Source organism: Dromiciops gliroides, chromosome 1, assembly GCF_019393635.1.
Source record: "Dromiciops gliroides isolate mDroGli1 chromosome 1, mDroGli1.pri, whole genome shotgun sequence".
Lineage (NCBI taxonomy): Eukaryota > Metazoa > Chordata > Mammalia > Microbiotheria > Microbiotheriidae > Dromiciops > Dromiciops gliroides.
In genome coordinates this window covers 79,119,512-79,142,591 of record NC_057861.1, presented here as the reverse complement: position 1 = coordinate 79,142,591, position 23,080 = coordinate 79,119,512, and the positions used below count along the sequence as shown (strand labels likewise).

Here is a 23,080-nt window from a genome sequence, read left to right as displayed (position 1 = left end):
CTCCTTCATATGGTTCTGACTCCCCTACAAAAGCCCATCATCAATGAGAAGAAAGTTGCACTCTTCTCTTAAATTCTGCTTTCCTATACTCCCCAGGGCTAGGAAACATCCTGACTGGGGATGGGCCACAGCATTCCCCTATAGTTCTCAGCCCTTCCTCATTGATCTTACATGGTTCCTTTTCAGCTCCCATAGATTTAATTAACACCTCTATAAAGATAACTATCAGATCTGTATATCTAGTTCTAGTCTCTCCCCTGAGCTCCAATCCCCCATCACCAACTTCCTATTGGACGTCTAGAACTGGATATACCATAGATATCTCAAACTCAATAAGTCAAAGTCAACTCCTCTTTCACCCCAAAACCCATTGCATTCTTTATAATTTCCCTATTTCTGTCAATGATGCCAATATCTTTCTAGTAATCTGAGTTTGTAACTGTAGAGTTACCCTTGAGTATTCTCTCTCCTTCCTCCATATTAAGTCACTTAGTAACTACCTCCACATCTTGCATCTGTTCCTTTCTCATATCTCACATCTCACATCCATTCCTTTCTCACCACTCAGTCACTATCTTAGTTCAAGTCCTCATCACCTCTCACCTGAACCACCTGAATAGTAATCTAATTGCTCAGATGTCCCCTCTTTCTGTTCCATCCTACACACAGCTTCCAAAGTGATCTTCCTAAAGCATGAGTCTAACCATGTAATTTCCTATGCGATAAATTCCATTGGCTCCCTACAACTTCTTTTTTCCCCACTTAATAGTATTTTATGTTTTCTAATTACATGTAAAGATAGCTTTCAACATTTTTTTCTTTTTTTTTTTTGTGGGGCAATAGGGGTTAAGTGACTTGCCCAGGGTCACACAGCTAGTAAGTGTCAAGTGTCTGAGACTGGATTTGAACTCAGGTTCTCCTGAATCCAGGGCCAGTGCTTTATCCACTGCGCCATCTAGCTGCCTCTTCAACATTCATTTTTATAAGATTTTGAGTTCCAAATTTTTCTCCCTTTCTTCCTCCCCAAGACAGCAAGTAATCTAATACATTTAACAGTCATATTAAACATATTTCCACATTAATCATGTTGTGAAAGAAGAATCAGAACAAAAGGGAAAAACCATGAGAAAGAAAAAAACAAACAAAAAATAGTGAAGATAGTATGCTTTGATATGCATTCAGACTCCATAGTTCTTTCTCTGGATGTGGAGAGCATTTTCCATCATGAGCCTTTTGGAACTGGTTTTGATCATTGTATTGCTGAGAAGAACTAAGTCTATCATAATTGATCATTGCACTACGTTGCTATTACTGTGTACAATGTTCTGGTTCTGCTCACTTTGCTCAGCATCCCTTCATGTAAGTCCATATTTTTCTGAAATCTGCCTGCTCATTGTTTCTTATACCACAATAATATTCTATCACATTTATATACCATAACTTGTTCAGCCATTCCCCAATTGATGAGCATCTCAATTTCTAATTCTTTGCTACCACACACAAAAAAGCTGCTATAAGTATTTTTGTACATGTGGTTCCTTTTTCCTTTTTTATGATCTCTTTGGGATATAGACCTAGTAGTGGTATTGCTGGGTCAAAGGGTATGCACAGTTTTATAGCCTTTGGGCATAGTTCCAAATTACTCTCCAGAATGTTTGGATCAGTTCACAACTCCACCAACAATGAATGTTTCAATTTTTCCACATCTCCAACATTTATAATTTTCCTTTTCTGTCATATTAGCCAATCTGATAGGTGTGAGGTGGTACCTCAGAGTTGTTTTGATTTGCATTTCTCTAACCAATAGTGATTTAGAGCATTTTTTCATATAACTATAGATAAAATTAATTTCTTCATCTGAAAACTGCCTATTCATATCCTTTGACCATAATCAATTCAGGGAATAACTTGTATTCTTGTAAATTTGACTCAGTTTTCTATGTATTTGAGAAATGAGGCTTTTATCAGAAACACTGACATAAAAATTGTTTCTCAACTTTCTGCTTTCCTTCTAATCTTGGTTTTGTTTGTGCAAAACCTTTTATATTTAATGTAATCAAAACTATCCATTTTGTATTTCATAATGTTCTCTATCTCATGTTCAGTCATAAATTCTTCCCTTTTCCATAGATCTGACAGGTAAACTATTCCTTGCTCTCCTAATTTGCCTATGGTATCTCCCTTTCTGTGTATATCATGTAGCCATTTTTACCTCATCTCCCTATGACTTCTTTTTTTTGTTTGGTTTTTGGTTTTTGGCGGGGCAATGGGGGTTAAGTGACTTGCCCAGAGTCACACAGCTAGTAAGTGTCAAGTGTCTGAGGCTGGATTTGTTTGAACTCAGGTACTCCTGAATCCAGGGCCGTGCTTTATCCACTGAGCCACCTAGCTATCCCTCCCTATGACTTCTAAGATCAAATATAAAGTCTTCTGTTTGATGATATTCAAAGTTCTTCACAGCCTAGCTCCAACTTATCTTTCAAGTCTTATTACACAGTACCCCCCTTTACACATTTTACAATGCAGTCTCTCCCCTAATACATCCTCCTCATGAATGCCAAAATAAGTTTCCTAAAACATAGGTCTAACCATGCATTCCCCTGCAAAAAGGAGTTCCAGTGGCTCCACTCTCCGGAGCCTCATCATCAATTAGCATTTTAATAGTACCTACTATGTGCCAGGTACTTTACAAATATGATCTCATTTGATCCTCACAACAACCCTGGGAGGTAGGTGCTATTGCTATCCCCATTTTACAGTTGAGGAAACTGAGGCCAAAAGGCAAGTGACTGAGGCTGAATTTTAACTCAGTTCTTCCTGACCCTGGCCTCCATTGCCCTTTAAACTCCTCTTTTAAACATTTTAAAGCCCTTTGACACCTGCCTTCAGCTGATTTTTTCCAGGCTTACTATACATTATTGCTCTCTTTCCCACACTCTACATTCTTTTTTTGTTTGTTGTTGGGGTTGTTGTTGTTGTTGTTTTTGGGGGGTGGGGCAATGAGAGTTAAGTGACTTGCCCAGGGTCACACAGCTAGTAAGTTTCACGTGTCTGGGACTGGATTTGAACTCAGGTCCTCCAGAATCCGGGGCCAGTGCTTTATCCACTGTGCCACCTAGCTGTGCCCCCACTCTACATTCTTACGGTTCCTTGTATATAGCATTTCTTTTCCTGTCTCCGTGACTTTGCAGAACCTAGAAAGCACCTACCTCCTCAGCTCCTCTTCTTAGAATCCCTAATTTCCTTCAGAGCTTCGTTCCAGGACTGCCTCCTACATGAGGCCTTCCCTGATTCCCCAGAACTGTTTGTCTCTCTGCAAATGGCTTTGCATTTACCTTCTATATCTTTTGTTTATAAACTTACTTATGTATGTACTATGTCCCTCAAGTACTATAGCTACTTGAGAGCTATAGCATTACGTTTTTGTCTTTCTATCTCTAGAACCTAGCAGAGTCTAGCCCTTAGGAAGGCATTTAAGAAATATTTGATTGATTGATTTGTTGGTTGGTTGCTTTGTCCCCAGCCCTGAGTGACATCCAACATCAGCTCCTGATCCAGTTGCTGGAGAAGAAGGGAAAGATCCTCTCCCAGGAGGTAGAATTGGTAAGAAAAGCTGTTTACTTTCCCAAAGTAAGCCAAGCTGCTCCTTCCCAGAAACCTTGGAATGGTCAGTCTAGAGTAATGAATAAGAAATGGGGAAAGGAGAGCAATCTAGAAAGGGATAATTTCGGTTCTGGGGACGACCTGCCCCCTCCTCTGCCCTGCTTCCCAGAACTCCATGGGATGGGTTCTGACCTCAAAGGTACAGTATAGAAGTTCTCTCAGGACCCTGGTTTCTCAGGGGACTTTCTCGGAACAACTAGAAATTATCCATGCTCTTCCTCAGAGACCCTGAATTCTGTCTGTTCCTATTTCCCATAGGTGAAGGGAATTCTAAAGGAGAACTTCAATCAGACCAAGGAGAGGACTTTCTCCCTTCCTTCAGAGCTGCTGTCCTTTGTCCAAGACCAGGATAAGGAGCTGACTCTCACATATGGCCTGTTGGGAGAGTGTGGACTATGGCTCTCAGGAGATGCACTCCAATTTACCTGGAACCCCAGTGTTCGCCACTCACTTTGTGCACTGTATGGAAGTCTGGTGATGCTGCAAGCTCTCCTTAAGGCCTGATGACCTAGCCCCCTTTTCCCCAACCCATTTGGTACCCCCTCCCCCTATGTCATCCCCAGGCCCAGTAGATTAGGGGACAGCCATATTTCACATCACAGGATCATGACATTTGAGCATTGGATCTTCCTCTGACCAACCAGTCCATCCACATCCAAAACGCATCCACATTGTAATGTACTGGATAAGTGATCACCCAGGCTCTACTTAAAGACTCCATTGCAGGGCAATCTACCACCTCTCAAGGCAACTCATTCCCCTTTTTGACAGCCTTTGTTATTAGGAAGTTTTTTCTATCATCGAGCCTTAATTTACCTGTTTGCAACCTCTGTCCACTGCTCCTAGTTCTGCCCTCTGTAGTCAACAGAACAAATTCAATTCCTTCTTTGCAGCCCTTTAAATACTTGCACAGCCTTGTGTCTTTTCATATCCAGTTTCTTCAACTGGTCCTCAAGTGACATGGACTCGAGCCTTTACCCTTGTGGTTGTTCTCCTCTGGACATTGTCCAGTTTATCAGTGCTCTTAAACTGTGGTGCTCAGAGCAGATGAAATGTAACTAAGGCAGAGGTGAAACTATTACCTCCGTCTTCCTGGAATCCATACCTCTCTTAATACAGCCCAAGATGGCCTTAGCTTTTGAGTTGTCACATCACATTACTGACTCATTGAGCTTGCAGTCAGTTAAACCTTCCAGATCAGTTTTTAGACACTATTGTATAACCATGTCTTGATATCTCATGGAGTCAACTTCCATTTGGTCAACTCTAATATTTAAATTCTTTTCTCCAGTATGGTTTTATGCCTCTTTTTTCTAAGCTAATAATTCTCTTTTTGTATCTTTCTTTCCGTTGCTCTTGATTCTTTTCCCATTTTTTTCCCTCTACTGCTCTCATTTGGTTTCTGGGCGGTTTTTGTTTGTTTCTTTTTGAGGGGCAATGAGGGTTAAGTGACTTGTCCAGGGTCACACAGCTAGTAAGTGTCAAGTGCCTGAGTCCAGATTTGAACTCGGGTCCTCCTGCATACAGAGCCAGTGCTTCATCCACTGCACCACCAAGCTGCCCCCTCTCATTTGGGTTTTTTTTTGGGGGGAGGGGCAATGAGGGTTAAGTGACTTGCCCAGGGTCACACAGCTAGTGTCAAGTGTCTGAGGCTGGATTTGAACTCAGGTACTCCTGGGTCCAAGGCCAGTGCTTTACCCACTGCACCACCTAGCTGCCCCTTCTCATTTGGTTTTAAAACTTTTTAGCTCTTAAAAAAAACAACTCTTTAACACATCTAGGAATTCTTGTCAGACATATTCAAGTTACATTTTTTAAAAAGATTTCTAGTAGATAATTTCAAGTCATTCACTTCTACATTTGTGTAGAGCTTCCCTGTCTTCATAATAGCTCTTTATTGTGGGATTCTTTTTTTAGTTTGCCCATTCCATTAGACTGTAAACTCCCTGAGGGCAAGACCTGTCTCTTTTTTTAATCCCCATTGCTTAGCACAGTGCCTGGCACATACTAGGTACGTGATAAATGTTGTTCATTTAATAAATGCTAGATGATTTGACTTCACTAGTGACTTCCACCTCTTTTAATTCCAAGATTAGCTTGTATCAGCTTTGCATGGATAATATTTGCATATTGTTTATCTGCTTGGAATGCAAACTCCTAGAGCAGGCATGGTTTCACTTTTATCTTTGTACCCCAATGCTTAGCATAGGGCCTGGAATATAATAAGTAAATAATAAATGCTGTTGATTGACTGTTAACCTCTGTGGCCTCAATTTCCTCATCTGTAAAATGAAGGTGTGGACCAGATGACTGCTAAGTTCCCTTTCGGATCTACAACCAGGATCCTTATGTGTCAACTGGCATAATTTTTGTTTTCTCAGCAGCAAAGAGGACTTGAAGGAAATACTATTGAGATGAAATAGCTGCAAGGATTTCTGGTTTGTTTTTCAAATACAAAAGGATGAGTTAGGCCAGAAAATTCTGCATTTCATAGAATACTACAACATCACCAAGAACATACATGACAAGAAAATGAGGTAGGCAAATCCCATAGGACCAGGACAGAATATGAGCTCTAGCATTACAGTGGCAGCCTCCAAAAAGAGCCAAAGAAGAAGCACCTTTAGCACATGGAATGGATCCACTAAGGAAGACAAACAAAAGAACATGAACAAGAAACCTAGTGGATGAAGGATTATAAATCACTGAGTTAGTCCATTTGTGTGTGTGTGTGTGTGTGTGTGTGTGTGTGTGTGTGTGTTGCCCAGCATACATTTGGCATTCGAACATGGCCAGCCCATTGGAGTAGGGCTCTCTGCAGTAGAGTTTGAATGCTTGGCAGTTTAGTTCAAGAAAGGACCTCAGTGTCCAGTACCAAGTGATCTTCAGAATCTTCCTAAGACAATTCCAGTGGAAGTGATTCAGTTTCCTGACATGGCTCTAGAATATTGTCCAGGTTTCACAGGCATACAACAATGACATTAGCCCAATGTCTCTGTAGACCTTCAGTTTGGTCTTCAATCTAACACCTCTTCTCTCCCACACTTTTCCTTTGGAGCCTCCCAGACACTGTACTAGCTCTGGCAATGTGTGCATCAACCTCATTATCAACATGTACATCCCTGGAGAGTATATTGCCAATGTAAGTGAATTTATCCACAGTATTCAAAACTTCTCCATTTGCTGTAATTAATGGTTCCACATATGGATGGTGTGGTACTGGCTAAGGGAGTACTTGTGTTTTCTTGGTGTTAATTGTTAGGCCCAAATTAGCACAAGTAGCAGAGAATTGATCCGTACTTTTTTGCATCTCAGCTTCAGAGGCAAGCAGGGACTTTTTTTGGTGGGGGAAGGGGGCCTTTTTTAATATCCCTAACCACTTAGCATGGCCTGGCATGATAAGTTTTAACTGAATGGCTGAGTGACTGGGGCTTTTTGACATTTTATGACTAACACTGCAGCAAAGAGCTCGCACTTAAGTGGGGCAATGGCATACAAACAACTATGTACAAATGATTGTATACAGAACATATTGGGGGTAGTTGCTTCTTCAAATTCATTCTCTAAGTTCATTAGTCCAGTAGTCTATAATTCACCTACACAATTTCCTTCTTATTTGGCTCAAGACCACTTCTCCCAGGAACTTTTTTCCATATGTCCGCTCACGCTAAGGACAGACAACAGGTTTCTAAGATTTCTCTCATATTCCTATCTCCTGACTCCCTTAACTTAGAAGCTGAGACTATAAAGCTTACTATGTAAAATTCCATTCGCGTATCTTTTTCATTTTTCTTCTGTTTATAGTTCTTTTATTTTCATCCTTAAATGTCTTTGGAATGATTGCTAAGTTGGCTATCTTGCCACCCTTTCCTTAAACTTGTTTTAGTCTACACTGATTCCCTCTGCTTTGTGAGACAATAATGCTTATAATTATCTATCTGCCTTCTTTGTAAGATTTCACAAATGGGTTTCTATTCTAACCTGGTGTGATATTTGGTAGCTATGTCTCTCTGCCAAATGAGTTGTATGTTTAATGATTAAGACACTTTCTGGTTTGTTTGTTTGTTTTTTGTCTCCTTCTAATGGGAATTAACTTACATTGATTAGTAAATGGAAAGAACAACTAGCACAAGACAATCAAAAATGAATATTACCAAAAAAAAAAGAGTATTACAAAATGTACAAAGAACAAGCTTGGCCCCAAAGAAGAGATATGAGAAGATACCTCCCCTACTCCTTTGCAGAGGTGGGAGATGTGGAATATTGCTTATATTGTCAGAATTTCTCAATGTATTGATTGGTTTGACTGTTTGGCCCTCTTCTTTTTCTTTTGTATTCTAAAAAAGGTCTTTTGTCAATATGGAATGGAGAGGGCAAGAGGTAGAGGGAAAAACTGAAATGACATAAAAATAAAAGACATCAAAATGTATTTTTAAAAAGAAAAGAAAAAAATACATTGTTTAAAATTAGAAGAAATTATTATAGTTGGTATAGATGTTATTAATTTTGTCTACTAATTTTATCATTTTTATTTTCAATCATTTAAATAGTTCAGAATTAAGTTACTTCAACTGACTTCAGACACTTGACACTTACTAGCTGTGTGACCCTGGGCAAGTCACTTAACCCCAATTGTCTCACCCCCCCAAAAAAAAATATTCAAGATTCCTTGAAGATATAACAACAGAAATAACCTTATTCAACCACCTTCTGATAATAAACATCAGGTGAATCACAGAACAGGAAAGATGTATGTTCCTTAAAGGTATTCACCACTGTAATGAAGGAGCTCTGCCAGAGTCTAATTCAAAGAGGGATTTCCTGTATATGTCTAGGTCCTTTGGATGCTCCCATTTGCAGAGATAATGGTGCTTATTTCATCAAGCTCACTGGAAGAAATCTATGATCATTCAAAAGAGTTCAGTCCATCCATTCACATAAGGAAGACCAAGTGGATGAAGAATAGCTATTGTTTGGATTTCAATCTGCATTTAGCTAAACGCCATTTTGGCTTGTCCAACAATATATAAATCTAGGCTACACAGTACATATGGACAATAAATAGGAGGAGGAGGAGGAAGAGAGAGAATTTGATAGCTTCTCTGGAATGCTCCTTTGCTGACCATAAGCTTCCCAGAAAAACAAAGGCTTGTCTTTCAATGCTAACATTCTACTAGTATTACTAAATGGCAGTGAGACATGGAATGCACTTGTCTCCAAAGAATTAAAAATTAGTGTCACACAGAGGGCAATAATGAAGAAGTACATGATGGGTATGAGCATGCTGCAACATACAAGGAACTTTCAAGAATGGCAGAAAAGGATGTGGGCAAGAACTGTATGATGGAGGGAAGCTAGGTGGTGCAGTGGATAAAGCACTGGCCCTGGATTCAGGAGGACCCGAGTTCAAATTCGGCCTCAGACACTTGACACTTACTAGCTGTGTGACCCTGGGCAAGTCACTTAACCCTTATTGCCGAGAGAGAGAGAGAGAGAGAGAGAGAGAGAGAGAGAGAGAGAGAGAGAGAGAGAGAAGCTAGGCTGGTCACGTGGAAAGAACAAGGAACAGCAAGTGGACAATTGCTGGTCCCTTTGCAATGTAATAAGAAATTGAGAAAGGCCTCCAGCACATTGGGCAGACCCTTGGGGTGAACTTTTGGAATGACATGGACATCTCACACAGGATAAGCAGGTGTCAATAAGTTCAATCTGCCTCTTTGGGGAGAATTCCCAAATTCATGAAATCATAGATCCATTTGAGTATCAAGTTGCACCGATCTCTAGAACCCAACAGCCAACCCTTAAAAGGTCTAGCTACCCTTTCTGCTCTTTAGACTAGAGTGACAGAGCAATGAGAAGACAAAAGACGGTTTTTAAAAATCAGTAATGTGGAGGAAGAAGTATGCATTTGCTTAGATCCTCCCAGATATATGGCATCTGTATCCATATGTCATCAGCATTGAACCTTTGGCAAGAGGTTACTCATTTCCATTCAAAGGTTTTTAAGCAAACTATTTCCCCTTGGAATAGGGAAGTTACTTGCCCATCTAGAAGCCAATAAATCCAATTTAACACCTACTGTTTATTTTAAACTTATTTCTCTAGCCCCAACTATGTTAAATAAAGCATAAAGACAAGGGAACTTGAGAAAAACTATCATGGAGGGATTGGGAAGAGGATGAATAGATTAGATGCTAGAAATGACACTAGAGGAAACCTTTCAGAGTCAAGGCAGAGAAGTAGAGATATTGCTCCACTGCTGGGTAGAGAATCCAAGGAGAAAGTCTAGACAGCTCCTGATCGTAACTCCATTGTTGAACAGCCTAGTGGCAGGAAGGCTGCGATGCAACAGTGTAGCTCCTCCATAGCAAATGTATTTTAAACTATGTGAGTGTTTCTTTGCAGGTCCCAAGGAGTGGAGATGAAGCTGAGAATCCTAATGGGAAATGAGACAGGAAGGCTACCTAAGCTATTTTACTGAAGCAAATTTCAGGTGGGGGAGGAATAAGCATTTTTATAGCAGCTGTTATATGTCAGACACTGTGCTAAGAGATTTACAAATATCTCATTTGATCTTCACAACAGTCCTTTTAACTGTGGAGGATGCCTAGCCTTATGCCTAATCCTTACCTGACAGGTCCAGTGTACTTTCTACTTCCCTCCCTACTTTTATACACAGGATCAAAACTCTCATTTAATCTGTAACTGAAAAATAATTGCCCTCGATTTCCTGAACTTTGTAATCTCTTTATAGAATCTCCCAGCTCCCTTTGGTCCACCCACTCAGATCTTTACTACATTGAATGAATGAATGAAAAAGTATTTATTATGCATGATGTGTAAGGCACTAAGTGCCTTACTGGACATACAAATACAAAAGTGAAACAGGACCTGCCCTCCAGGAGTTTATATTTTATAGGGAGAGATATCATAAGCAAGGAAGTGGTGGCCACAGAAGGATGTTTTGGTCTGGGAAGGCACAAGGTTGCTAAGGGGAACAGTAGGGCAGTTAACTGACACCCTTTTCAGAAGTAGTAGCTATAGATCTGACATTCGGTTCCCAGAGCAATAGGTTCCTCCAAGAGGTGTAAAGTTGGGGGAAATGGGGGTAGGAGGGTTGGGGAGAAAGCTGCAGGGAGGTACTTGTAAGATAGGAGGGTGGAAAACGGCCATGGTGAGAAGGCACATTCAGGTCCTGATGCTGCCTGGCCCTGAGCCCCCTGTCTCTTACTTGTTTTATGTACTCTTCTATTCTTCATTCATTCAACAGACATCTATTTATCATATAATAATAAAATCAGCTGCAACTCCCATTGCTATCCATTTAGGACTTACAGGGTGCTTTCCTCCCAACAACCCCATGAGAAAAGGAATGGAAGTATTCTTATTTTACTGAGGAAGGGGAAAAACCATGCTTAGCACTGAAGTGGAGGGGTGGGGGCACAAATGAATAAGAGGGAGCCCCTGCCTTCAAAGAGCTTACACTTTTAATAGCTAGGACACATCAGCAGAGAAATAAAACATATCTAAATCCTATCAATCAGTGCATAAAAAGACTCTATCTATTATAAAGTGCTGGAGACCAGAGGGAAAGCTAGCTTGCCCTCCTGATTGTGCCCCTGTGCTTGGCTCATGCTGGGAGCCCTCTCTGGTCTGGGTCACTGATGCCCCAGGCTGAGAGAGCCTGTTACTGAGGAGGGAGGGGAGCTCATTTTTTCTATTGCTTCTCTCCATTTAACAAAGGAGGGATCCAAGGGGACAAGTGACAAAGGTCATGCTGCTAGTTATGGCAGAGCCCAGGTCTTTCTCTTTCTTCTCAGTCTTACTGCCATGTCCTACAGACCACTTTTGAAAGGAGTAGGACAGAAGACAAGGGTTAGGGTACGGGAGGTATTGAGGGGTTGGGAGATGAGGTAGCATTTGGCTTCCCTGTATCTACACACCCTTGTCTCCAGCCTTCTCTTCACTAAAGAGGGAGGGGATACCCTTATGCCTTCTCTTTGGGATCCCCACCCACATCTCAGAGCCAGGTGGGATGACCCATCAGTAACAGGTAGGAGAAACCTTTCCATTTGGGGAATGAGGGAGGTAGAGAGAGGGAATATCCACTTCCCCTGGAGAGTGTTTGACATATACAGTTTGGTCCACAGGCTGGATGCATTAAGGGGTGATGGGTTCCTGGCTTACATGATCTTATGGGGCCAGGAAGTAAAAATGAGAAAATCTGAGAGATCCCTAAACTGGCTGTGACCATCCTAAAGATGTCACACCAAAGAGAAGTGTCCAGGGGCTCCACCTTTCACCTAGGAACAGGCTCCCAGGTAGATAGGAAGGTTCTCCCCTAGGAAGGGTTTAAGGAATCCATCTCCATGCCTGGGTTGTGAATACCCAAGTGAGGTCTGGGCAAGAGCAAGGGACCTTGCTTCTTTGGCTGAGCAAGTACTCTTCAAAACAGAGCTAGGAAGCAGCTCAGGAGGGGGCCCCACACCCCCAAAGGCCAGCCCGGCTCCTAGGCTTGAAGGGGCTGTCCTCATAGACCGGTCTCTCCCGATCTTGGCGGTGGCCCCAGCAGCATAACAGCTGCCAAGGGGAGAAGCTGCCACGCCGGGGAGAGTCCTGGTCCCGGCACACTAGCCGCACTTGGTGCATGGTGATGTGGGAGACATCCCGAATGCAAGGCTCAGCGTCCCACTGCATTTCCCCAAGGTCTGCAGTGGGAAATTAGGAGAAAGGTGAGATGTTAGATCCTTGGAAGGTCCAGGTCCTCAGCTTTCCTCCCTCCCCATCAATCTCCCTGCCACTCTAACCTGACCTGCTTTCTCCATAACTTCCTTCTTTAGGTAGTGTGTGTGTGTGTGTGTGTGTGTGTGTGTGTGTGTGTGTTCTCCATCTCCCCCTCAGCAGGGGGGCTCCCAGAGGACAAGAGCCATCAGAGAAGATACTCTCAGAAACCAGTACTTAGGGGGCAGCTAGGTGGCACAGTGGATAAAGTACCGGCCCTGGATTCAGGAGGACCCGAGTTCAAATCTGACCTCAGACACTTGACACTTACTAGCTGTGTGACCCTGGGCAAGTCACTTAACCCTCGTTGCCTGGCCAAAAAAAAAAGAAAGAAAGAAACCAGTGCTTATACTGTCATACATGCACCATAGTAAAGGCAGACCATTCTGCTCCTCACTCTCTTTTTACACCCAACAATCACCCTGACACATTCTCATTGCCTTGGTGATTGTCCGTCCACCCCATGAGCCCCAAGTACTCAACATGTTTAGTGTCTCTTTCCTACCATGCAGCAGTGAGTCCACCAAGCCAGGGTTGACACAGTCAGGGTCCATGTGATGGATCAGAAACCCTGAAACCAAAGAGTTTGGATCATCAGACCCCACAGCTCTGAATGCGGCCAACTTCTCATAAAGGTCTCTAGGGCTATGCCTTTCATCAAGAAGGAAGAGAAACTCTCAAGAATGAAATATAATTCCACTGAGGAAGAAAGGAAAGAGGGTTATCTACATGCAGCAAACCTGCTGACAAACATATTTTTGTTTGTTTTTTGAGGCAATTGGGGTTAAGTGACTTGCCCAAGGTCACACGGCTAGTAAGTGTCAAGTGTCTGAGGCTGGATTTGAACTCAGGTACTCCTGATTCCAAGGCCAGTGCTCTATCTACCACACCACCTAGCTGCCTCCAACAAACATATTTTTAAAAGAATCACTCCAAAAGAGAAGGTTTGCTACAGGAATGGTGCAAGAAGAATGGATGCTGATGAGATTTTGAATCAATTAGAGAATGTGTAGAAGATAGGAAAGAAGGCAGATAATCAAGGATAAATATATGAAGATGGCATGGTTAGTGCCAGGGGAAAGAAAGCTGATAAAAAATACCAAGGACAGCAAAAGGGCTTTTTTTTAAAAGCGATGTTAGGGCAAAAAAGATTAAAGAAGAGATAGAACAACTGCTTAAGGTGAATGGGAAGAGAGGGAAGAACTACCCAACTCTTATTCTGCTTCAGAAATTCTCTACCAAGGAAATAATTGGCAGACTAGGAAGGACTAAAGAAAAAAACTAGTTAATTGGGAAATGAAACCTAAATGAAGAGATAGAGAGCACCTAGCAGCTTTTGATGAGGTCAAGTCTCTGGGCCTTACTGAATTATATTCTAAAGTATTGCAAGAAAGGTCAGATATGATTATTGGACTGGTGTTTGCAGATCTTTGAGACATTACGTGAGCCACTGATGTATGAGTGATAGTTATGAATTTGTAATGCCATTCTGAAAAACAAGTGAGAATTATGCTAAGAAAATTACTAAAATAACCATACCCTTCAATCCAGAGCTTTTACTGTTAGGAATATACCCCAAAGAGATCAATGGCAAACAGAAAGGCCCCATATACACCAAGATATTTATAGCGGCACTTTCTATGGTAGCAAAAAACTGGAAATAAAGTAGATACTTATAGATTGGAGAATGAATAAATAAATTGTGAAACATGAATGTAATAGAATTTTACTGTGCTGTAAGAAATGAAGAGCATGATTACAGTGAAGTAGGAAAAGACTTATATGAATTGATGCAAATTAAAGTAAGCAGAACCAGGAAAACAATATACAGTGATTACAAAAATGTAAGTGGAAAGAATTATAACAATCAAAAGCTGACAAATTATAATGACCAAACTTGGCCCCAAAGAAGAGATATGAGAAGATAACTCCCCTCATTCTTTTGCAGAAATGAGGGACCATATGGTAGATTTTTAAAATATGTTACTTAGTTTTGTGGAATTTTTTTCCTTTCTTTTTCCCTTACTTTATTATAAGGTGAGGCACTCTAGGAGGGGAGGAAGAACAAGGAATATAATGGAATTTTTTTTAAAAAAGAAAAGGAAAAAACACGTGGGGGTTTAAGAACAGATGGCTCTGCTAAAAGGGATTCTCATTCAATCGAGCCCCAGCTACAGGGAATAGTTGAATGAGTACTCCTGGGGTTGGCCACCTGGAGGAATGACTATGACTAGCTAGAGCTTACCTATGAACATGGCTGCTACCCGACGAATGGGAATCTGGGGACTCCTCAGGTAGCCCTGGGCCTGGTTCAAGAAGTCAGAGGCTCGGCCAGGGTACCACTGCACCTGAGGACAAAGGGAGACATGGTCTGCATGAGGATAGACATCTCAGGTCAACATGGGGAAAAGCTCATGGTCCCCACTATGTTGTTTGAAATATTGGGGGGCTAGGGGCATCTAGGTGGCGCAGTAGATAAAGCATCAGCCCTGGATTCAGGAGGATCTGAGTTAAAATTTGACCTCAGGCACTTGACACTAGCTGTGTGACCCTGGGCAAGTCACTTAACTCTCATTGCCCTGCAAAAATAAATAAATAGAATATTGGGGGGCTATGCCTGTTTCTGTTCTAAATCATTGGAGAACCAGGCTGGGGTTTCTAAGATATTGCTACTTATAAATTACAGGCTATTGCATCAGTTTGGGCAGCAAACATTTATTATTAATTTGAACACATGTCTGAATAACTTCCCCACTATGGAGGGCTGGGGAGAGAGAGTGAGCCCAGGGTAAGAGAGTAAAAGTCGACCCGTGTCCTCAGGGATTTTTATCCTTTTTCAGGTAGAGGCGGGTCACCACACATTGATCTAAGATAACTGGTTAACATCATTCAATTCCATTGATTGAGATGACTTGGGGGAAGTCAAGGTGAGTTTCCTTCCCCTACGTAGTCAGAAAGATCAGTCTGCATTCCTTTTGTGAAGCTGCGGGCTCTGGGGAGGGGGAGAGAGCAGTTTCTGGATTTCTCCTAGAAATTCATTATTAATAATTATTTTCTCACACCCCTGAGGAAAATGCCTGAGAAGCCCAAGACTTTATTAATTCCAGGCAAATCCTGCCCTGGGAAGAACACAAGTGACCACAGAAGAGGTCTGTGTCCAGCTTCCTGCATGCAGTTTTTAAGGGTGAAAAAGGTGAAAAAGGAAATTCACCAGAGACACTAAATTTCTCCTCTGTGGGTAAACTAAGTATTATCTTTGCTGAAAGAGACCCGCCCCCTCTCCCCCCAGCCCAATAGAGGATAGGAATAGTGAACCTGTGATTTCATTGGTATACAGAATTTCCTGAATGAAAGAACTCACTCTACTGATGCAAGTTAGCAACCTTCTCTGCAATTTATGGTCTTAGAGATGCCCAGAGCCTTAACTGGTTAAGTGACTTTGCCCACAGCCACACAGTCACTATATGCTGGAGGTAGGACTTCAACTCAGGTCATCCTAACTCTGAGACTGGGTCTCTATGCACTAAGACATAATGGCTCCATCTCTGTGAGTCCCTAAGGATGGTGAGCTTTAAGGAGAGGGATTGTCATTGGCGTAAAGGGATAGTAAAGAGATCCAAAGGGGAACATCAGGTGGCTTACCTGTTGTTTCTTCTAGTTTGTATTTGAAGCTGGGAAGAACAGTAAGTACAAGTGTGGAGGTGATAAGGGAGGGAAGTAGGAGCTAGTTTTGGGGGGAGCCTTTCGGTTAAGGCTCTGGTTTTCTATACTATCCCTGCTGGAGTCCCCACTGACCAGGCGTCTGCAGGTGCGGCTTAGAGCCTCTGGGCTGTCATAGTGAACCATGGCTGAGATCTCCTCCAAGAGCCTCCAGTGCAGGAATCGGTCACAACGTGCTAATGTCCACTCTGCACTCTGGGTGAAAAGGGCCAAATGGGGGGGGGTTAGGGTATAGTCAGGCCGGGGAACATGCACTTCCTTCCCCATTACCGAGAAGCCGTGGGAGAAGATGTTTGAGGTGAGAAAAGGGACAGAAGTACCAAACCCAAGGTCCCAACCCTCCCTGTATTGGCAGGCAGGACCTGTTTCCTAGGGCCATCTTACATAACAGCCCTCTGCTCCTGACTCCTCCAGAGCATCCTGACCCCCACCCTCTAGAGAGAGCCAGGGGAAGGAATAAGATTGGAGGGTAGGGGGGCATCAAGGAAAGGGTTGAAGGAAGGAGGCTCTAACACTAGTCGTCACCTTAGGAAAAGCAAAAGGAACAGGGATGGAGACTGTCTTGACCTCCTGAAGTTTGGGAGAGCAAGAAAGAGGGAGGTCTAGGGATCTGGGGCTTCTGAGGGAAAGATTGCAGATCTGGGGGAAGGGTGTGACCTTCCTAGAACTGTGGCTCAACTGAGAGGGATGATGGCCTCCCCATCTTTGCACCAGTGGCCCCCCCCATGTGGAATATATTCCCTTCTCCCCTCTCCCTCTTACAAGCTCTAGCTTCCCTCAAAGACAGTCTTGCTACTATCTCCTAAAAGAGGTCTTTTCTGATGCCCCCTAGTTCAAGCTCTCTCCCTCTTGAAATCACTTGGCATTGTTTAGTAATAACACAAATATTCTGTATTTGTGTATCTGTGTAAATGTGTGTTCTCCCAAGTAATTCAATTCAGTTCAAGCCAATGTATTGGGTACTAAAAAGTTATCTCCCTGGTTTGTTTTGGTGTTTGTATTCCCCAGACCATAACAGACTAAGGATAAAGTGTTGACTATGAACTTTGAAGAATAGGAGAGGGCGTCTGGATTTGGGGACCATCAACAGAGGATGGGAAAACTCGGGGCCCCAGGGGAACAAGGGGGTCCTGGATTGGGGACAGGGAGGCAGGGAACTGAACTGGAAGTTGGGGGTGGGGAGAGGCCCGGACTCCAGGCTCCTGGTTGGGGAGAGAAGGACGGGGTGAGGGGGATTGGGGCACCCCGGACCTCAGCAGCATCCAGGCTCGGGTCTTGCAGGCGCAGCAACAAGGTCACCAGGCTGCCCAGCACCAGCTCGCGCACCGCCCTAGTGCGCCGCGGGGAGCAACGACCCACCAAGGTGCCCAGGAGCCCAATAGCAGAGGCACGGACTGAATCCTGGTCCTGGAAAAGGGCAGAGAAGAGTGAGCTGGAGGGAAGGGGCGGTCAGTGGGAGGAGCGGGAATAGGGGGCGGGACTAAGATTGGTAGGGGGCGGTGCTCGCGTTTGAGTGGGCGGTACTTAAGAGTGGACAGGGCAGAGGAGCCAAAAAGAAACCCGGGCAAACGAGAGGCCTAATAAGGGGAGGGGGCGGAGCCTGTCCACTGATCCCTCCCCCTTCGCCCAGCCCCGCTCACGTGGTCCAGCAGTGGCCTCAGGCGCGAGCCCAGGCTGGTGCATTGCGCGCTCACGCGCCCCCGTGCCCTCGGCCTCAGCAGGAGCCTCCGGAGCGCGCCCAGGGCCGCCCCCACCAGACGCGTGTCCGCCTCGCCCAGCGCGCCCAGCAGAGCCCGGAGCAGCGTCCCAACGTGCCGCGCCTGCGCGGAACCCGCGGCGTCAGGAATGCTGCCCCGCCCCCGCCCCCCCTTCCCCCTCCCGCCTTGGCACCTTGCCCCCCACTTCCCAGCCCAGACTTCTCCGGAAAATCCTGACCCGCTGCCACCCGCGGGCAGTCTACAACCGCGGGTAATCCACAGAGACCTAAACCCAAACTGCGGCTAATTCAAATTCTGTTTTCCTATTGGATGCTGGCCTTTCATCATTCATTTTGAAACCTGTGGTTCCCGCCTTCTACCACAGCCCCTGTGTTGTTTAGCTCAGGCTGGTATTAAAATGGGATGAGGTACTGACCTCAGGTAAACCCGAAGATTTGGCCACCTTTGGATAACAGAGCTGACACTGCTCCATTGCTCTTCCCACCCCCTCCAGTACTAGGGATTCCCTGGAAGTGGAATCTAGTCTCTTTCCCACCTGTAGCACACCCAGCGAGCCACCCCCACAGTGGAGCACCCCACCGGCCTGCCAGCCCCCCTCACTAGGCAGGGGCATTCTGCACAGGCCAGGCCTCACCTTTCTGTGGTTCAGGGCCAGGTGGCCCAGGCCGAGGAGGCCAAGCCAGCGCACAGTGGGCTCCGGGTCTGCCTGCCAGGCCATCAGACGCTGCACAATGACTTCATCTCTCAGTAGCTTTGCTGTGGGCTGACTCTGAAGAAGCTGAGGAGTTGGGATAGGGGTGACTCAGGAAATGGGCACTTCTGGATGGGGTGGGGGGATCCTGGGAATTCCTGAGGAAGGCCTAGCTTTCCTCCCACCTCACTGTCATCGTGGGTCAAGCCCCTCCTCAGCACTGTTATCCCTACCTCTGCATTCCAGAAAAGATCTCAGGAGCCAGAGACTATTATCACTATTTTACATAGGAGGAAACTGAGGCACTGAGAAGGAAAGTTATTTGCTCAAGGTCACGTAGCCAGGACTAGAACCCAGCTCTTCTGACACCTAACCCACTCTGTCCACCACACAATCCTGGAGGAACAAGGCAAGGGCACAGGTGAAAGGCCCCTGGGTCCCTGTGGCCCTCACTCTTTTTTTGTTTGTTTATTTTTGCGGGGCAATGAGGGTTAAGTAACTTGCCCAGGGTCACACAGCTAGTGTCTGAGACCAGATTTGAACTTGGGTCCTCCTGAATCCAGGGCCAGGGTTTTATCCACTGTGCCACCTAGCTGTCCCTGTGGCCCTCACTCAACCCAGGAGTGCTCACCCCGGTGAAGAAGGCCATAGCTGTCAGGCGCCGAGCTTTATCCGAGCTTTGTAGCCGTGGGAGTAGGTCTGCAAAGAGCCCACGCAGGTGGTGGTCAGCATGAGCCACCAAGGCACTTGGGAGGACACAGGAAGGGGAGAGGATGAAGGAGAGTGAGGAAGGAACCCTGACGATCTGTTCCCCATCCTCCAAATGCCCCAGCACTATTATCCCGTGCTCTAATACACTCTCTTCCATCAACCAGCCCCCAAGCAATACTTAGTTCTGGTCAGCCTGAAGAACTAAGGAAGATTCTGAGACCATCCTCCTGGGACTCCCTTCATCTCTGTTTCATGTCCCCCCACCCTGGGGCCCCATAATGTCCAGTCTCCCTGTGTATCCATCCCCCATGCTCAGACCTGGCCAGCAGGAGGACACCCTCCAGATGGGTCCCAGTTCCAATCAGGCGCCTCCAGCCCCCACTCTGCTCCATACAGGTCACCACCATTCGGCCTCCATCCCCATTGAGCAGGGCCTTCAAAGCTTCCACAGCACAGCTGGGGGGCAGGGGAAAGGTTCAGCAGTGAGGTGGGGTCACCAATTGCCCCACCTTTAGCCCCCACATCCCATATGGATCTCACCTAGCATGGTTAGGGGGAGGGCCCCGGACCTTCACTTGAACCTGGGGGGAGTGGGCACACCAGGCCAGCTGGTGCAGCTGTGTAACCAATGCAATGAGCACTTGTGGGTAGAAGCCCCTCGTGGCAGCCACACATCCTGACACTGCCAACATCTCTCCTAGCGCTCTTGTGGCCTACAGAGACACACGAGACATTCCTGGGCATGCACCTGTGACTCTCCTCACATTCCTGGGACATACTTTTTGATCCCACGTAAGACACTTCTGACATGTGTGAGATATACCACAGACAACACTTCAGATAGGTCTGGGGCACACACCTCACAAGTACTGAAATACCTACACCCTTGAATCAGTCCTTGACCCTCTGGACCTCACATGGGTATTCAAATTGCCCCCTCTCCCTTCCCACCTTGGTCTTGCCTTCCTTCCCTCCTCCAAGCTACCCCAAACGAGGACTTGACTCACAGCCAAAGCCTGGGCTTGGGGCTTGGCCACCTGGGGACTCAGGCCTGGACTGGAGCTGGGACTGGGGCCCTGGGGCCGGGGTGGGCCCTTCACCTCCTGCAGCAGGTGCACCAGAACCAGCCCGTTCACCCTCTGGTTCCGGCTCAGGCCTCGCCACAACTCAGCAGCTGCACTGCGGATAAAGGAGGCAGAGTCTGGGTGGATGAAGGTCCCAGGGTGAGAACTGGGGAGAGGAATCCAGTACCTCTGGGATGGGGACTGTAGGGCTGAGGGAAAACCCAGCCTGGGAGGTCCCTTGTGGGAAGCCATGGGATCTCAGAGGAGATTCTGGGACTGAAGGGATCATTGGATTTAGGGGAGCCACCTCCCTTTGTATACTTTTGTGTACCATAGCACAGTGCTAAGTAAGTACTTAACAAATGCTTATTGAACGACCTTGGGAAGAAGAGCCCCCGGACTTGGGGGAGACCTCTGGAGGTAAGGGGATTTGGGGACTGAGATGAGAGCCAGAGTGTAGGAGAGTCTGGGGAAAAAGTGAAGGAAAACTTGGGCCTGATAGGAGCCCAGAGGACTGAGGTAGATCTTCGAATTTAGGGGAGACTGGGAATGAGGGAGCCCCTGGAACAGAGGGGACCCTGGAACTGAAAAGAAAGACATGAACTGATGGGGCCTAGATCTTAGAGGAAAGACCCTAGGGTTGAAGGGACTCAGTGATTAAGGGGGTACCCAGACTGTGGGAAGTCTAGGGGGAAAGGAGACCTTGGAAGTCAAAGACCGAGGGACTGAGGATAGGGAGGAATGTGGGAAACCATGGAACAAAAGAAGAACACTGAGAGGATATTCTCCCCTGGTTCTAATACCAGCCTTTCTCTGTCCAGTCTGATAAATGGGTTCATGACCCAGGTGTCTATGACCAAGCAGGCAAGAAGTCCAGAATCTTGGCTCCTGGCCTAGCCTGGCTTGTGGGAGTTGGAATGCAGAGCAGGCACTAATTAGGGCTGGGTACTAATTAGGAGCTGGGGTGTGGGTGCCAATTGACCTCAGCAGAGCAGACACAACAGACCTCAGGAGGAGGAAGGGGAGGGTAGCTGGGGATGCCAGGATATCCGGCTCCTTTCCTGTCCAGGAGGCCCAGGGGGTGGGGGTGCCCAATACCTGTCACAAGGCAGAGAGTGAGACAGTAGGGTCTGGACCACTTCATGTGTGTGTTCTGCAGCCAATGAGCAAAGTGCCCTCAGGGCCACCCTCCTTGCCCTGCCTTCCAAGAGCTGAGCCATCTGTCCGTGTAGTCCCTGGACCACCTCCCGTACCTGGGAAAGGAGGCGTGAGCTCACTGAGATCTGATCCCTGCAACCTCTCCCCAGCATCCCCAGGCACAGCGAGCTCCTGAGCTGCCCACTCCACTTCGGGAATGTCCGTTGCTGTGCAGGTTTGGTTCATATTGGGCTCAAATCTGCCTTCTTGGACTTCCCATTACTCCTTATTCTGTCCTCTGAGTGGAACAAAGTAGAATAAATGGAATTCCTCTTCCACAGGACAGTCCTGGAGACATTTAAAGGGGTAACTGCCTGGCTTTGTGGCCATGCTTTTTTAGACCAAGGGGGCTAGACTAGATGACATTCTATGATTCGATGTTCCAGGGCTCTTGGATCCTGGGGTTCTAAAAGACAAGTTTTGGATCCTAAGAGCTGACTGAGGGCAGGAGGGAGGGGATGGAGAAAATCAGGGGCAGGGCTCTGGAAGGGATCAAAGAAAAAGGAGCCAGGGGAGAGATGGGACTGGAAGAAAGAGCTGTGTGAGGCCGAATGGGCTGGATTTACAAAGGGGCCCTGACCTTTTCTGGGAGCTGTCCACCCTGAGCCTCCAAGGCTGAAGAGAGACTGAAGGCCAAGGCTTGGGTCCCTGAGATACCAGCATCCTCGAGGCAGACCACAGTTTGAACAGCAAAATCTGACAAGGAACCAAGGACCGGAAGGCACTGGAGATACTGGATGGGGGAAGGGGGGAAAACAAAGGCTTTCTTCATCTAATATTCTCTTCCTCCAATTTATCCTTTCCTTAGCCTCCTTCTAAACTCCGAGGTTTTCAGTGTCCCTTACCTGCCATCCCCCTCAACACACCCCCATAAGCCTTCTCTCCAACCCCTGCCCTTCTTCCTCCCATCCCAACCTCCCTCTAACCCTTCAGGGCCTCTAACCTTGAAGCCTCTTCTCACTACCACCAACCTCCCAAAGCCTCCACCTTCTTCCACATACCTCCATCTCTCCCTCCTTCCGATTGTTCACTGGCCCTTTGTACCCTGGACTGGGAGCTGTTTATCCTCTTCCCCAATTCCCCCAGTACCTGTTCAGGCTGCGAGGGCTGGGGTTCAGGGTCTGAGCTAAAAGCCTTTGGAGAATGGGGCTCATTCCTCAATGCCCCATTGGCAGCATCAGGTTCCACACTCTCCGTCCTTGGTGCAGTGACTGGTTCAGTAGGGCTCTCAGACTCCTGGGGGCGCTGCCCTTGACTGGGTCCATTTCCTTCTCGGCTGATCTGGATCCCCTCAGCCAATGCAGCCAGAGTAAGGGCTCCCAAGGGCCCCGCGGGACCCCTTTGGGCTCCCCCAGGCCATCTCCGCCTCCCTCTAGCCATATCAAGCCCTGAGGCAGCAGTCTTGGTGTGCTGCCCTCCTTCCCCACCCCCTAAGACAAACACTGACAGGAACTCACAGGTGTGTGAAATCTGTCCACCTCAGGGCCTGCACCTGCTGAGATTCACCCTGACTCCTACCAAGGCCAGGTGTGGCA

The 23,080-nt window shown here is 46.1% G+C and overlaps 2 protein-coding genes across 3 annotated transcripts in view; one reads left to right on the top strand and one right to left on the bottom strand.

Moving 5' to 3' along the window:
• The window catches only part of GSDMD (gasdermin D), a 63,768-nt gene extending 58,586 nt beyond the window's left edge, over nt 1-5,182 (top strand). For both annotated transcript variants that reach the window (XM_043978108.1, XM_043978115.1), the window contains 2 exons: nt 3,524-3,603; nt 3,922-5,182. In XM_043978108.1, coding sequence (XP_043834043.1) covers nt 3,524-3,603; nt 3,922-4,167 — 326 coding nt within the window. In that variant the 3' untranslated portion in view covers nt 4,168-5,182. The remainder of the gene's footprint in view (nt 1-3,523; nt 3,604-3,921) is intronic.
• Nucleotides 5,183-10,527: 5,345 nt separating this feature from the next.
• MROH6 (maestro heat like repeat family member 6) lies at nt 10,528-22,927 on the bottom strand. The gene is made up of 14 exons (XM_043975942.1): nt 22,635-22,927; nt 22,126-22,278; nt 21,447-21,601; nt 20,292-20,463; nt 19,825-19,997; nt 19,603-19,740; nt 19,205-19,319; nt 18,517-18,660; nt 17,805-17,984; nt 17,416-17,571; nt 16,240-16,359; nt 14,690-14,792; nt 12,950-13,015; nt 10,528-12,371 (listed from the first exon to the last, which is right to left on the bottom strand). Exons 1-14 carry the CDS (start codon nt 22,923-22,925, stop codon nt 12,133-12,135), a joined length of 2,205 nt encoding a protein of 734 aa, XP_043831877.1. The 5' UTR covers nt 22,926-22,927; the 3' UTR covers nt 10,528-12,132.
• Between the last annotated feature and the right edge of the window lie 153 nt (nt 22,928-23,080).